Consider the following 16,914-nt stretch of genomic DNA (forward strand, 5'->3'; position numbering starts at 1 on the left):
TCAAGAGTCTCAATAAATTTTGTAGACACATTTCCATATTATTACCACCAAAAAATGCTCAAAATGTTTCCTGATAATTTATAAATTATACTGGGTCAGGGTTGAGTTTTGATTCATTATGATAATGAATTGGGTTTGCGCTGTTTCTACATCGCAGCTATTGCTGTCCTATTCCCATGCAACCGCTGTGCTTTAATGTAAAGTGATACTGAAATCTATAGTTCAGAAAAGAGCAAGCCATATAATTTGACATTAATAGATAATTGTAAAAGATTACTGGAAAGGCGAGCAGAAATCTTGTTTCGATGTGAAGACTAACCGTAGACATCTTGTTAGTGTTTTATTGTTTGCCTCTGTGTTTTTTAAGCCTCAAAAAGGTCAGACGTCTGATTTCTGGTAGAATGCAGTTGCTTAAAGACACTTGACATTTTGGCCACAGCGGCTTGAAATACTGGCTTTATTTATCCGTGTACGAGTCAATGATGGGTTATTTAGTTTTAAAAAAATAGAGTAAATCGAATCACTATAGAAATACCAAATGTATTTCCATGTTACGTGAGACATGAAAACGTAACGTGATTAGCTGACTGCGGCACCTGCCTCTGTAATAGAGGGCATGACCTACCACGCTATATCACTTATAGTAATAGTACTATTAAAAAGATTCCTTAGAGTGGTTCTCAGACCATTCTCTGCCTTCTTTAACAAATACACTCCAGGGCTCAGGGGCAGCAAGTGTGTTATTAGGCGCCCGAAGATGCCACCAAAGGAATGTGACACGAGTGAAAGGGAACGCTCGGATCTAATTATTTCAAAATAACTTCAAACGGAGATGAAAGTGTTTGTGATTGAGAGGTGGTGCAGGTATCATTGTTGAGCCCTCTGGCTGTTGTGGGTCCAGAGATAAAATGTTAATCAGGAAGCATTTCAGTGTGATACAGATTCTACCTCTCCCTTAAAAAACTGACATCACAGTATTGAAATATTGCAGCCATTTTCGTGGGGCTCCATCATAAAGTGCACAAATATACGCAAACTTCAACATGGTGGTCATCAATGAGGTCTTTGAACAATCTGTGAAACTTGGCGCTTTTTGCTTAGACATAATGTGCAGGGCATCAGGCGTCCTGTTTGAAGGCAATCAGGCTGTGTCAGTTGAATTTCACGCAGCCCGGGGGATTTCTCAGTGCTGATGTGTGACAGTGTCCCAAAGGCAGAACTCACTCAAACACTGGTTGGCCGAGTCCCCCGTGGCCCGAGCCCAGGGCCGGTCTTGGTAGAAGGGGTGACATCTCTGGCAGTCTTCCCCGACTGTGTGATGCTGGCAAGCACAAACCAAGGTTCCACTCTGCCCCTCCACACACTCGCTGCCATGGCCATTACACTTGCATCTGAGGGGCAACACAGACACAGACAGTTGCCAGTAAGTGTAATGAAGAACTGGGATTTGTCATGTTTCCCCAAGGCTTGGTCTTATTTTCTACATGTATGTACATTTTGTAGTTTATTTAATGTCATTTATTTTCCTTGTATTGGAAGTGACTACACTGAGGTGCAGCGAGAACTACTGAGATTCATGAGACTTTTTCAGTGGGTTGCAGTCTTTAGCACTGGTGTGTACCCTGACACTTAATGTAAAATGACTAGTGGTCCAGCAGGATTGCGCGACTTGGTGAGGTGTGAAGTATTTGCTGAGGACCCTACGCTACAACATGTTGTCATGGGCAGTTTCTCCCTCAGGTGTTGTGACAAGGGCTGCTGGTAATTTGTGTAGCTGCTGTGCTGATCTTAAGTGTTTATGACAGGTGTCAGATCAAGTTTATATTCCTCCTGAAGGCTTCATCTCGACTAGTTAATCGTGAACTTATTTTGCAGTGCTAAAGTGCAGCCTGGTCCTCGGCGCCATGTCCTATCTCATTACTGTGAGTAATAAAGCCCAAGAACTCCAAAGAGGATGCAACGTCGTCTCACAATTTTGCATCTGTGAACTGCTGCCAGGCATATGCTGATGTTCAGGTGCTTGGTAACGGAAATTATTTGATGCAACCTGGTGAGCAGGATTTAAGGATTTGTAGAATCCTTGAAGTCAAAATAAATTGAATCTAATCTCAAGGATAGGGGATTTGTTCATATACATCATATGGCACTTAGGGGGCACAGCCATTTCTAGACTTTGGTCATAATGTTACGGAGCTGCAAGTCATTTGATAATCGTCATGATGCCACTTCAGTTCATGGGGGAAGGCTTTAGAAGTATAGACGTTACAATTTATTTCAGGCTTAGACTCGGAGCAGGATTTGTTGAATCCTTGAAGTCAAACTAAATTGAATCTAGTGTCTAAAAGGCCTTCTCTTCATTCTCTCTTACTCCCCTCTGTCTTTAATTTTGACTCCTATGTCAATCTTTGCATGTAACACTCTGGAAATGCTTGTTTATAAAATGTGATGTACAAATAAAGTGGATTGGACTGGATGGGCTCTGCGTGCCCAGGGTGTGCAACACCTCCAGTCTAGTAGATATTGTAGATATTTGCAAATGAATCTCTTGGTGCTTCCCTTTAGTGCGGGTGGTTGAGGGCTTCACAGCGCACCCTTCGGTGCTGTGCTTGATTGATAGAGGTCTGAGGCTTGGAGTAGCCAGTACCAGGTGTATATCTAAGCTAACATTTCTCTAATTCAAGGGTTCTGATGATGCCTCGCTCAGCCCGGTCTCCTGCTGCCTTGGTCATACTGCCGTTAGTATTTTGGATTGGAGATCTGGAGATTGGACTGAGAACAACTTGTGTATGGACCGTCAGAACTACTACTGAAATTTAAATACATTTCTGAAATGAAGTAAATGAACATAATAAATCAAATTTTGGAACATCCTTTATCTTTGCAATGAACAGATTTGTGTGCCTTTTATTTAGAAGTCCAGCGCCTTCTCTTTGGTGGCATTGTTCATTTTAGTTCAGAAGAGTTTCATTTAAATCATGTAACATGTAGCATTAGACAGAGCATCCATTGCATTCAGAGTTTCGATTGCTTCCGTCTGGGCGTCGGTTTTTGATGCCAATGAGCCACACAAACCGTTTTAAGAAAAGCTTTGTTCCCGCTGCCCTTTCCTATATGAACAAGACGGGATCAAATTGCCCCTGACACGGCTTTTTTATCTTTGTTGCTGTCAAGTGGCTTAAACTTCAGTTGTTTCTGTACCAAAGGCACATCCTGTTAGTATCTGGAGCACTTACAAGTTTTATATTTAAATATGTGTGATGTTTTATGTATGTATAATGTGTTTTAATGTGTCGACTAGTTCTCAGAATTGCAAGACAAATTTACCCACGGGTACAAATAAATTAACCTAACCTAACCTAACCTAACCTAACCTAGACCTTCACCACTTGCCTTGCCACACAGGATTTTATCATTAAATTGATGAATCTATCATTAAGAGAAAACCAATGTAGTGGGACAGGGTATAGCGTCTTTGTGTTGTTGCCGTAGTTGTGGTGGGCGGGGTTAATGTCAAGCTTCTGCACATTTGTCGTAAAAAGCACAGCCAGGTAACTCTGCAGCGACCTGTGTCTGGTTGGAGGGAAAAGGTTGTTCTACACTGCGTTCCAAATTATTATGCAAATTGTATTTTTGTGTCAAAAAGGTAAAAAAACTAAAAAATTATAATGAAACTTGTGGATGGTATCGTGTCTCGGGGCTCTATGAATCACTGACATAAATCTTAGAGACCTGGGATAATTAGTTGTCAGGTTAAGCCCAGTTAAGGGAAAGACTACTGAAAAAGGATGTTCCACTTTATTAAGCAGATCATCATTTTCAAGAAAGAAAAAGGGTCAATATGGGAAAGAAAAAGGGTCTCTCTGCTGATGAAAAGCGTGAAATAGTTGAATGCCTTGGTCTAGGTATGAAAACCTTCGATATTTCATGAAAGAAGAAGCGTAATCATCATACTGATAAGAGATTTGTGGATGATTCAGAGCACACTCCGGTTTGTGCAGATAAAGGCACAATATGGACGGTTTCTGCCAGACAAACACATCAGATTAAAAGAACAGATGCTACAAAGCAGCATACAGGTATTTGAAGTTGCTGGTGCCTCTGGAGTCTCCCGAACATCAAGGTGTAGGACCCTCCAGAGGCTGCAGTTGTGCATAATCCTTCTATCCGGGCCTCCCCTAAACGGTTAATTGAATGGTGATGAACAGAAATGGCTGCAGTGGCTCAGAAATACATGAAGACTCATTTTAAAACAGTCTTGTTCACTGATGAGGCCGTGTAGCCCTGGATGGTCAAATCAATGGAGTAGTGGATAGTTGGTGAATGGTCGCATATGTCCCAACAAGGCTGTGACGTCAGTAAGGAGGGGGCGGAGTCATGTTTTGGGCCAGAATCATGGTGAGAGAGCTGGTCGGCCCCTTTGGGCTCCCTGAAGGTGTGAAAATTACCTTTGAAAAATATGTGGAGTTTCTGACTGACCACTGTCTTCTATGCTACAAAAAGAAGAGCCATGCTTTCCCTAACAAGATCCTCTTCATGCATGACAACGCACCATGTCCTGCTGTAAAGAAAACCTCTGCATCACTGGCTGCTATGGGCATAAAAGGAGAGAAACTCATGATGTGGACCCCATCCTGCCCTGATCTCAACCCTATTGAGAACCTTTGGAGCCTCAACAAAAACTATGAGGGTGGGAGGCACAAGTTTAATGCATTTAAGAATTTTGAAGCTGCTATCACACAAGGGCTCCTATGGTAAAATATAACTCGACCTGTTAATATTTTTTTGATTGAAATACGTAGATTTTGATTATAGTAAATATGACCTCCTAATGCTGCAAATTCAACAAATGACCATTTTCCGTTAATTACAAGCTTTAAAATGTATTGAAACGATGAGTTGCATAATAATTTGGAACAGTGGATTTTGAGGTTTTTGCTATATTTATTTTTGAAAAAAATACTGTTATCACTGGGAGATTTTTTCAACCACATTTAATTGATCCTCTACCAGTTAAAGACTTGAAAATTATGCTGACTCTCATTTGAGTTGACAATTTAGAAAATCTTAAAAAAATGTCATTTGCATAATAATTTGGAACGCAGGCCAGGTGTCTGTCCAGCCCACATACATCCCACTTAGGGCTGCACGATTTTAGTTGCAATTTTTCAAAACAAATATTGCAATTGTAATTGGATTTGGAACTTTTATATTTGATCCATTCAGATGCATAAACTGCTAAAATGATAAGTGCTGGAAATCATATTACTTTTGGACTGTCAAACAACATATTCATGCTCAAATTGCCACATTTTCCAAATATTTTTTATGTGGACAGCGCCCTCTTCTGAAGGCGTGTCCCCGACATTGAGAGTAGCTCTGGGGGACAGCCACGTGACTAAAATAAGTCTGGGATGGAATCACAGAGCGTGTATTTAAACACTCTAGAATCTGCTTTATGGAAACTCAGACACACTCTTATCTGCTGAGACTGAACCTGAGATCAGAGGCTCCACAGTTGTGATCAGTGACATCCATCACTTAAAAGAGAAACAAACCTCAAACTCTTGAGCTTAGGTTTTTGCAGTGGTCAAAAAAATAAAAAATAAACCATGCAGCCCTAGTTCTGTGTATTTGTAACGGAAGCAAGGTTTAAAATGGGTTCCTAATCAAAATTGAGGGGACCCCCACCCGGTTACTAACCTGGCTAACACCAGGCTGCTGTGTGCGCTCGAATTATTTCGAACTGCACAACAGCCTGGGGACCATGGCCAAATCTCCGGTGGATTTGGGAACCAATCACAGAGCGAGGAGGGACGGCAAGACGATGACGCGCTATTCGATATATGGAAGCTTGTAGTTTATTTACGGATAATTTAAAAAAAAGTTTATTTACGGATCCAACATGACAGCAGCAGACACGATGGTATTTTTTGATCAAGCTTTAGACCTTGTTCTAAATAATTTAGCTCAAAAGTTTACAGCGGGTACGTCATACGTCATCTCATACGATGATATGATTGGCTGGGGCTACGTGCAGACGCATTTTTTTCGTATCGCCCAATAAACGACTATGGACGATCGTAAACCACACCTCTCCTACGAGAAAATGAATTGGTGGTCCCCAGACTAAATATCACTTGTGATTTTAGTCTGGTGTTAGCCAGGCTACCCGGTTACACCAATCCCACAGAAACACACATGTAAAGACAATGTATAGCTTCAAACATGTTTCCTACCTTCCTCCAACAGAAAAATCTGAGATGGCGTAGAAGTACGAACGCAAGACTTTGGAATCCTTGAAGAACTCATCTCCAAAGGTGTTAAGCCTGTCCAGTGAGATAAGCAGGTCAGTGGCAGTCACCCATTCCTGCAAGAGAAATGGAGACCAGAGGGTGAGAAATTGTTTAACTCTTAAAAGTATCTGGGGTACTTTGAAATGGACAATGACCATGTACTTCTTCTGGATGCTGACAAAGTATTCAACAGAATTAGATTCAGGGTTGTTTCTTTCAGGATTTATCTTCTGTAGGTGTTACATTGGTTAAACCCTTGCATTCACAAAATATAGTGATAGAAATGACTTGAGTCTCTTTATATATCAGACATGTATGTTTTGGGTCCACAATGTTACAGACCGAAGTCTTTAGGTAAACATGACCATTTTGTCTTATCTTCAGTGACAGTGATACACCCTATTTCACAAGGACAGCGGTGTTCCTGCACAGGAATATTTATTTTGAAGACAATGCTTTTATGTGACATGTTTTGTGCACTTCACTGTAAAAAATAATAATTAAAAAAAAACAAAGCTGTAATACATATAATCACATCTCACATTCTCTGCTGGGGACATTGAGCTACATCTCCCATGCTTAGCTTAGCAAAAAGTCTACAAAGTAGATCGGTAACGTTAAATTCTGAAAGCAGCTTTGTCAGACTGAGGACCGCTCAGAACACAGGTACGTTTGGCAGAGGCGTAGCTTGCCATTAGGCAAGGCAGGCAGCTGCCTGGGGCCCCCAATCCAGCAGGGGCCCCCAGAGGACCAACAGATTTGACAGAAACGACCAAGAGAATACAGTCACTGTAGCAGCAGTGTATATACTCCCTGAAAATGCTAACACCACTCTTGCTCAATGCTAAGCAGCTAGCTTTATCAATGACAGTGGAAACACTCTAATAAAACAACCCAGCGCCTCAAAGCAGTCTCATGACAATGCTTCTCCTGTGTGTTGAGAGAGCTGCAGAGTTGTCCCAGTGGAATATGTCGCTAAACAAGTCCGCTCCATGCGGACCTTGTTTATGAGTAGCAGCCACAGTTTGGTGAATCCAGGTCAGGTGACTCTGGCCTGTCAATCACAGACACACAGACCCGCCCCAACACCTCCTTTTCTTGCTTTTTTTGAATCTCAAGCTCAGGAATAAGGCTATGGAAGGGATGGGGGTGGGGATGTTGTTCTTTAAGGCCGCCCTCACACTTTCATATCCATCCAAACCCTACGGCAGGGTTGCTCTGTGCACTCACACACACGGATACAAGCAGCTGATATGAGCGGCTGCATTTGTTACTCAAAAAATGTGAGCAAAGGCTGTATTTATAACATGAGTAAGTGCCACTGCAGCGTTTACCTCCTGATAAAGGTGGTCGTTGTAATAAGCCTCGTGTTTCCTTTTTGCATTGCTGCACCTCGTGACCAGCACAGTCCAAAACAGAAGGAGCGTGATTCACAAACATGGCGCATGGCAAACTTTCATCAACTCAGCCCCTCCAAGAATCCTGCAACTGTAGTGCAAATGTTCCTTGAAACTACTGCATAACTCTGCAACTTCTCCGCAGCCAATGTGACATTATGGTAAGTTTGTGCATTCGTGTCAAATACCGAGGGCTGCTTCCTTTCACTCCCCGCCCGCCTCACACTCACCTCGGATCTGACCCAGCTTCTTTCAGCTTTACTATCGCATCATGTCATTAAGCTTTTGCGGGACAAACTACAAACAGCTACTTGGCCACATGGCGAGAGAATTATCAGAGTTTATTTGTTGCTGTCTCGTGGTACTGCCCCCCGTACTTGTGTAATATTTGTGTGTAAGAAATTCTTATTTGGGTCACTGCTATGGTGGGTCCTGACAACATCCCACCTGAGAACCACTGGTCTAAAACATTACAATCCATGAAGAGAACAAATGTCAAAGTGTACACTAAATTAAAGTCATGCTTCCACTTTCCTCATTTGAATGGACTGCTAAGGTAAGTATAAGTATAAGCATAACCTGGACAAGAAAGTGAACACAAAGGAGGAAACAAGGGGTGCTCTGGGGGAGCGGATGATAAAAGTGAGGGCAGGTAGAAGCCAGGAGAAATGACACAAGTTTAAAACAAATACTGTGGGAGAAATGTGTGTGTGCTCTGAATCAGGCCTGAAAAGAAGTCTGTACATTTTGAAGCCTCTCCCTAGAGCCAACTTTGATGTGGGAAAAGCGATGAGAAAAAGGGAGATGGCAGCAGGCGGCTTCAGATTCAGAAATGTGCCAAGAGTTAATTCACAGCTTTTTCCTAAATAGGCCTTTTTGGGAACGAGTGGGCAAATGATTAGCTTTTTTTTTTCCTCACATGGGTAAAAATAACAGGTTTGACATTGAAACATCGTTAGTGTCCTTTTATTTAGCAAGAGGTTTCTCCCTGTCTCTGTTAATACCACATCAGACTTGAGCAGAGATTCTGGAGTGAGAGACCACCTACTGGGTCCCAGACTGGCAAGAGGTCAGAGCTTCTTGGGGGAACATCTGGTCTTAATATCCAGCACATGTTTCTGTTCCTGTGCATTCCTCTTTTCTACATACCAGTGCAGAATGGTATGTTGTTGTAACTAATGTTGTAGTCTCAAAATTAAACAGGTTTAAATGAAGTCTCCTCAGTCCTTTTCACAAAATCTGGACTACTTTGACCACAAGCCACCCACTACTTCCGGCTTGATCTCACCTCAAATTACCAGCCTGCATCCCATTTTATTTTAGTATTTTCTTCAGTGCTCTGAGCTACAGTGTGTTCTATGGCGATTCCAGACACTTCCCATTGAGGGCTATAGATAGATTTGTTATTTGGTCGTAAGCGTGAACACATTGTTACAAAATTGAGTGCAGTTGTCCGCCATGCTATTGTTACGGTACTTTCTTATCGACTTTGGCCTGGCTTGACACAGCTCCGTCGGCTAATGGGGTTTGGACGGTGGCGGATGACCTCGAGGCACTGCAGTGGCCGGAGAAAACTGATGTTGATGCTTCACTTTGTCTTACAACACCTGGACAAGGCGCAGGGCCACCAGAAGTGTCTTACATGCCAAAGAAAACTGCAAAGTCACTATTATGATAGAGGTTTCCTGTGTGTCCTATTTGTAGATTTATGAACAAGAAAACATCCAAATTAGATAGAAAAACAAAAAGAGATGAATTAGTTCACATTAAAGGAACATTTGACCGACTTAGTAGTATAAATGGCTTAAGATTTATGCAGATTTTGAGCACGTTGGTAAAATGAGAGAAAATAACTTTTACACTTAAAATAAGAGACGTAGTAAGATGGCCTAGTTAGATAAGATAAGATATAACTTTATTTATCTCACAATGGAGAAACTCAGCTCTTGGGGGCGCAAATAGTCTTGAAAATGTGCATTAAAAGAAGAACAGGAGACTTGCAGACCTGGAGTCTTGGTTTGGACATGTTTTGGTCTTTAGTCTTTACTACTTTTAATAATTTAATGGTTTAGTTTTCATTTTCACAGTAAACAAACAAATCAAAATTAGTTGTGGTTCTTAATGAATACGAATTTTAGTGTTTCCAGGGCGAGATACGGCTCTTTGAATCTAAAGTTTGCAGACTCCTGGTCAAGATCATATACAAACACTGTTTCACGTTTCTTTGAACATCTGTAACTTTGCGATGTTTGTGTTGCATTACATTAAGTTAAGTAAGATGTTGAATAGACAGTTTTTTATTGTATGTAATGGTACTTTTTCATTTATCATTAAGTACAAGAGTACAGTAGTCATTAGTTTTGCTTGGATAGCCAAACCTAATTGTGTTTGAATGAGCAGACACAGTTCCAAATATTACTTTCTTTACTGAGGCAGATTCTTAAGGTTAATTAGCAGTCAGCCCCATTACTTATTATTTGTGCAAAGCACTGCAAAAGCTTAATTAACTTTGATTCCCACTCATGGAATTTGGATGCACAATGCTGCAGTGATGCTGACTATGGTGGAGGATCGGGTGATGAAAATGGCAATGAGCCCATATAAAGCAATCGCAAATGCATGATTTAGTAGCCACACATATACACTGTACAGGTGGACATGACTTTGTATTGCAGCTCCTGCCCTTCAGTCACTGAAATGATCTTGTGTCAATCCTATTACCCCTTTCCCACATTCTCTCATTCATTCCTCCTCCTGCTGCAAGTATTTTCTTCAACACCAAAACGTCTGGCTACAGGCAAAGAGTGCGGTGTCCCTCATTCCAAAGTTAATAACTTTTTAATTTAATTGCATAAGTTCACTGTGCCCTCAATATGCATTTCCCCTCTAACTCATTGTCATTCTACAGTGGTGCTCCAATTGGCCACACAGCCTTAAAGAGAATCAGACAGAGTGACAGGGAGAGAGCGGACAAACTGGTCACTGGAGACTATTTTAATGGATGACCAAACACATTCACTTTGAATTCATGGTGGTGCGCATCTTTAGTTTAATTATTATTATTAAAAAAAGCTGCATCAGATGAAGGTTCCCCATCCAGGCAACAGGAAGACCCATTTCAATTAATTTTAAATAATGCCTTAGGCATTATTTTTCTTTTCATTAGATGGAACTATGACATAATGAAGTGAAGAGGGGGTAGAGACAGTAATTATCAAGGCCACCTTGTAGTTTATGAAAGAATGCGGTTTAAATCTCATCTCATTCTCTGAAATGTTGCCCCAGAGTTTACAAAACTACAAGTGACCTGCACTACATTAAAATGGTATGAAATACTATAGTATTAGGCACAGACATTGGTGATGCTCAGTGTAATGTATGTGACTAATTCACTAAATCAGATCATGCATTTTCACAGTACAAGTATAAGATAACATTATAAATAATCGCAAGGCACAGGAATGATACTCATCAAGAAAAACTTTAACCTAACTTGGAGTCCTAGATAGCTTGTGGTGCTGCGTGGTTCCTAGAGAGCCTGCAAATGAAGTGAGAAAGCATATTATAAATTCCATATAAATATGGAAGTGGAATCATATCTTCAGGGGATGTGCCAAGCAGGGAGATTTTGTTCAAACATTAGCTCATATGGTGAGAAGCCTGCGAATAGCATTGTGTGCAAACAGGACGTCAAGCAAAAATTGTGGACATTTTCTTTTACTCTCAGTGGAAGAGTACGTCTGTCCGTCTGCCGTCTTCCTGTCTGTCAGTCCGGTTGGTCAGGTCAGTCGATCATTATAAAGAGCTTACATAGGTGCATCACAAAGCAGATTAAAACATAAAAAACAAACTAAATAAACATTCTTGCCTGTGGCGATTGGAGAAAGCTGTGAGGCTGTATTAAAGTTTTGGGTGATATTTGTCAAAATGGAGGATGTTTAAATCTAAGTTTGTGAGTTTTTGGAATATGAAAAGTAATTTTTCTTGGACTGTGACAGTTATGTTACAAAATAAACGCTTGACCCTCTAGGACAGATCACATGTCAACGACTCAGACTGTCACACATAAAGAAAGAGGTTTAACACAAAGCGCTCATACACCTCTTTTGTTTTTGCATAAAAGAGGCTAATGGTGATTTTCTTCCAGCATCCATCTGTGCTATCTGGCCTAAAATGAATGATACAAAGCAGTGGGATGTCTCTGAGGATGACCTGGATAGAGTACTGGAAGCAGCTCAAGCTGGAACATGAGAAAAGATGGATGAAACATTGACAGAAATCACTGACAACTTTGGTTTGGAGGAAGTAGGAAGGATGAAGGAAAGACTGAACCAGAAATAGAGGAAAGAAATTAAAACCCTAACAAGTAAGTTTAAGAGGGCGAGTGTGGAGGAACAGCTGACAACTACCCTCAGGCAGGGCTTTAAGTGGCCCAAAAGAGGTGCCCGTATTCCATATTTTTGCCGAAACCTTAACCCTTTTATTGCATCTACGAGGGCAAACGGGGCACAAGCCTGAGCTGAATCCCAATCACTCCCACCAGCTAAAAACCAGCTCCATCACTGTGTGGTTCTTCTACACAGGGACTATAGAGAGCATCCTGACCAGCTCCATCACTGTGTGGTTCTTCTACACAGGGACTATAGAGAGCATCCTCACCAGCTCCATCACTGTGTGGTTCTTCTACAGAGGGACTATAGAGAGCATCCTGACCAGCTCCATCACTGTGTGGTTCTTCTACAGAGGGACTATAGAGAGCATCCTGACCGGCTCCATCACTGTGTGGTTCTTCTACAGAGGGACTATAGAGAGCATCCTGACCAGTGCCATCACTGTGTGGTTCTTCTACACAGGGACTATAGAGAGCATCCTGACAAGCTCCATCACTGTGTGGTTCTTCTACACAGGGACTATAGAGAGCATCCTGACCGGCTCCATCACTGTGTGGTTCTTCTACACAGGGACTATAGAGAGCATCCTGACCAGCTCCATCACTGTGTGGTTCTTCTACAGAGGGACTACAGAGAGCATCCTGACCGGCTCCATCACTGTGTGGCACATGAACTAGCCTCCAGCGCATCGTGAGAACAACGGAGAAGATCTGCGGTGCCCATCTATTAAGGAGATGTACTCTACCCGTCTCACCCACAAAGCCGTCAGAATCACCAGGGACCCTTCGCACCCATCACACAGTCTCTTCAGGTAATGCCCTCAGGGAGGAGACTGCGGAATCTACGGGCCAGTTCCAGTCGACTGAGGAACTGTTTCATACACAAGGCCATCGGGAAGCTGAACTCCCTCTCTCAAACCATCTTTTCTCTCAAGCTTTTGTCCTTACTGTCATCATCATTAGAGTCATCTGCCTGATGAAGGCCATAGCGGTAAACCGTTGACTTGTTATCAAATATTTATTTGCTAGTTTTGACAGTGTGCAGGATTTTTCCTGATCAATCTTACTGTGTCCAAAGTATAGTCAGTGACTTTCAGCTGGAGATGCACAGCTGACCCTGGACCTCTGCTGCTTTCCTATTAACCCATTTTCATTATTTTACTTCATAAGCTATATTTCATTCGTCTTTGGTATATGGCTCTCTGTCTTGAATGGAAAATAAAACAAAGTTTAATTTATTTTAGAGGTTCAACACAAAGCGCTCATACACCTCTTTTGTTTTTGCACAAAAGAGGCTAATGGTGGTTTTCTTCCAGCATCCATCTGTGCTATCAGGCTTTAAATAGAGGAATGTGGGATGGGGGATTCAGTGAAAGAAATGGTGCAATTGAGCTGCTTTTTATTCTAATGGGAGAAGATCACTGTCAATTATGGCTCTTTTCATCTTGTGTTAGAGTCGGAGGGTGATGGGGGCTAGGGGTGTAAACAAAAGAGTGTTAGGCAGCCGTTGTGAGATTTGCCACCCAATATATTATTGACTCTTATCGATCCCCGATGTGTAATCATCAAATAATCATTTGCCCACACAACACAAACAGTTAAAGGGAGCACATCAACTAATTTCTAAGGATGAGTTAATAAGCATGTTCTACTTTCCTCTACACCTTTTCTCGTTGTGTCCCCGCATTTCAGACACTGAATTTTCATGTAATATTTTTAAATCCTGCACACAGACAGACCAGACCTGCTAGACGTGGTTCCCAACCTTTTTTTTTTGTCTTGTGTACCCCTCGATTTAATAGTGTGTTCAAAATGAATCTAAATTTCTCTCAAATCAAACCTTTTACTGAAGAACATAATTGCAAGTAACTTTCTTTTGAAATTTATATAGATTTTCCCAGTTTCACTTTTTTTTAAATGAAATCATTCCAAGTAGCCCCGTCTAATCTGCAACTACAGGAAACGTCTGGATGAAGTTATTGCAGCCAAAGGAGGGTCAACCAGCTATTGAATTTAAGGTTGTACTCACTTATTCCATGCTGTCTTGTGAATGTTTACATGCTATGGCCAATAAAAATATGATTGTTATTATATATTAATATTTAATTGTTTGGGTGGTATTGCTTTAAACACACACTGTTTACTCATTCTTGTGATTTTGATAATGATCAGATCACATTTTATGACCAAATTAGGCAGAAACGTGAGAAATTCCAAAGGCTTCACATACTTTTTCCTCCCACTGTACATGAATCCAACTCACTGACAATTGTTTGATCAGACAGTTTGATTAAAGGTTAAAGAGTAAAAAATAATTGCTGTTAAATGTTTTCTAAATGATTGTGTGAAGGATTGTACACAGAATCCTTGTACGCATTATACATCCACAATTGTCCAGTAAAGGAACCCTCCACCCATTTAGTAGGTAATTTAGCAGATACATAATTGTAATAAGGAGCACAGGTTGTGTCTCACAAAGTTGAAATAATATACAGCATGTAGAATTTATAGTGGCATTGAAATAGCATAGTGGTGAGCTAAAAAATAAACTTGATACAATCTGAACTTGAAAACCTCCTCTTTGATACCCTTTTTTGTATAACGTAGCCCAGTTTCGGAAAGAACAGTTAGTTCGTGTCAAGACTAGTATTTTATCCTCAATATTTTCCATTGCCTTTGTCTTGTGCAATAAAGTATGTGTCTTTTGAACTCACTTTTCCTGAGCAGAACTTCCGAGTACCATCTAAAATTTGATTCCTTATGTGTGAAATGCAGCAATACTTAGATAATGATAATAACAAGAGATAAGTAGCTTTTAAAATAATACATTTCCTGAAACTTTATACTTTCTTTTTGTGTCCTTTGGGACCTTGCATTGAAAAGATGAATGTGATTTTTTTCATTCTGCGTATCTCCCATATGCTTTTGTGACAGGGCAGCTGTCGGAGTCCCCATCTTTCTAAATGCAGTCACAGGCACTGACTGCGCAGTGGGAGGTTTGCTAGAGACATCCCACATCCAATGTCATGGTTGATATTAGGAGAGGTTTTTAAGAAGGGTTAGCCTCTGCCATGTGTGTGTGCTCTGGTGTACTGGGGAAGGTGGTGAGGTATGTGCAGTACAGATGGAGTCAGCTGTTTCCGCTTTAAAATCACACCCTTTAGGACAATAAAATGCCACATCAAGCTCAGTCTTACAGCGGAATTAAACCACTAGCTATTGTATTCAAACATGAAAGATCTCAGATGTTTTCCCCCCATAGGCACATCTGTATAAATTATATTGGGATAATTTGTTTGTTTTTACTGAACATTAGTGGTGTTGTTGAGTAAGAGGGATTTGTGGCTCATCAGGTTCCTGAGATTCTAGGACAATAGTGCCAAAAAGAACGGCTTCTTTATTCTTCGTCTCTAAGATTATGGCTTAAGTTACAGCAAAAAGCCTAAAGGTAATCATCTGTGCGCTTTATAAACAAAACACAAAAATGAATCATTAAATCCTATGTGCCTTGTAGTGCAACTTGACGAGGATTGACAAAAACCCACTATCAAGACAAACAGTTTTTCTTCATATTTTGGTTCCTCATACATAGACTCAGGTGCATCTCAGTTCAGGACTGCAGTTTCAGTGGCCTGCTTCCAAAATACACCCTTCCCCTTCTTATTTAACGATGTGGAGGTGGACACGTCTTTATACAGAAATATGCATGGCTGGATATTTTCATGCGGTGCTTTACAGAGAAAGGTAAAATATATTTATTTTTGACATCAGCAATACGATATAATTACGGTTAAAAAAAAAGTTTTTTAATAAGCCTGCTCAAAAAATAATTGGTCTGTCTTTAGTATAAATACGTTTCTAGTTGTTTATTTGTTTATTTTTTTTATACTAGCCATTAGCTCCTACCTCAAAAACAAAGACGTTTCCTGCGGTCAAGTGAGGTTTTCTTGAACTATTTGCTGATTTGTGCGAGACATCGTTAAACCTTAATGGGGAAAAAGCGAGAGAGGAAGTTGTTGTTATGGTGGCCATTTTGAATATCAAAGTAGAATTATGCAGTACTACAACATGTAACAATATCCCTACTCAGGATGAAAATGAAAGACAGCTGATCGACAGTGGCATTTTTATGTACTCGTAGTCATTGCTCAAGAAGAATGTGAAGAAACCAGTGAGTCACTGTTTAAGATGCTAGCATGTTACCGGTTAGCATTTAGCTACAACATGTGACAGAGGTCAGAGCTGTTACTGTAGTATTTCCTCAGTGTTCATAGATGTGAGACACACATGTGTTTATCATGTTGAAGCCATTGACAGTTGATTCAATCAACAATTGCTAACCGGTAGCATGCTAACATCTTGAGCAGCTTAAACACTGACTCAGACAGAGAAGTGTTTTCTGTTTCCTCTTTGATGTGTTAATTTAGTCTTCAGAATGAAGCAGGTCTTTAGTAAACCCTGCTGTAGCTCGACAGATGGAGCTGCTACGTCTGTGCCACATCTGTTGGTTTCATCACATAAATGTGCGTCTCTGGGGCCGTGTTTTTACTGTTTTCTTCTTGAGCAATGATTACGAGTCCATTAAAATTCCACTGTCGATCAGCTGTCTTTCATTTTCATACTGAGTAGAGATATTGTCACATGTTATAGTACTGCATAATTCTACTTTGGTATTGAAAATGGCTGCCGGAACTGTGCGTGATGTCATTGGAAACGCATGTATGGAATCATGCAGAGAAAGACATCAGAGAGGCTAAATGTATAATATGTGGGTTTGTTACTTTCTATGATCATTATGGAAGGAGTGGAAAAAGAGTCACTATTTTCAGACTGA

At 40.8% G+C, this 16,914-nt stretch overlaps 2 protein-coding genes across 2 annotated transcripts in view; one reads left to right on the plus strand and one right to left on the minus strand.

Moving 5' to 3' along the window:
* Positions 1-16,914, plus strand: part of ptger4b (prostaglandin E receptor 4 (subtype EP4) b) — a 221,384-nt gene that overhangs the window by 113,686 nt on the left and 90,784 nt on the right. The window lies entirely within an intron of this gene.
* The window catches only part of lamc3 (laminin, gamma 3), a 95,976-nt gene that overhangs the window by 70,991 nt on the left and 8,071 nt on the right, over positions 1-16,914 (minus strand). Inside the window, exons 3-4 of the mRNA XM_079581308.1 lie at positions 6,237-6,367; positions 1,225-1,391 (exon numbers count right to left, since the gene is read on the minus strand). Coding sequence (XP_079437434.1) covers positions 1,225-1,391; positions 6,237-6,367 — 298 coding nt within the window. The remainder of the gene's footprint in view (positions 1-1,224; positions 1,392-6,236; positions 6,368-16,914) is intronic.

The sequence above is a fragment of the Gobius niger genome (assembly GCF_951799975.1).
Source record: "Gobius niger genome assembly, chromosome: 2".
NCBI lineage: Eukaryota > Metazoa > Chordata > Actinopteri > Gobiiformes > Gobiidae > Gobius > Gobius niger.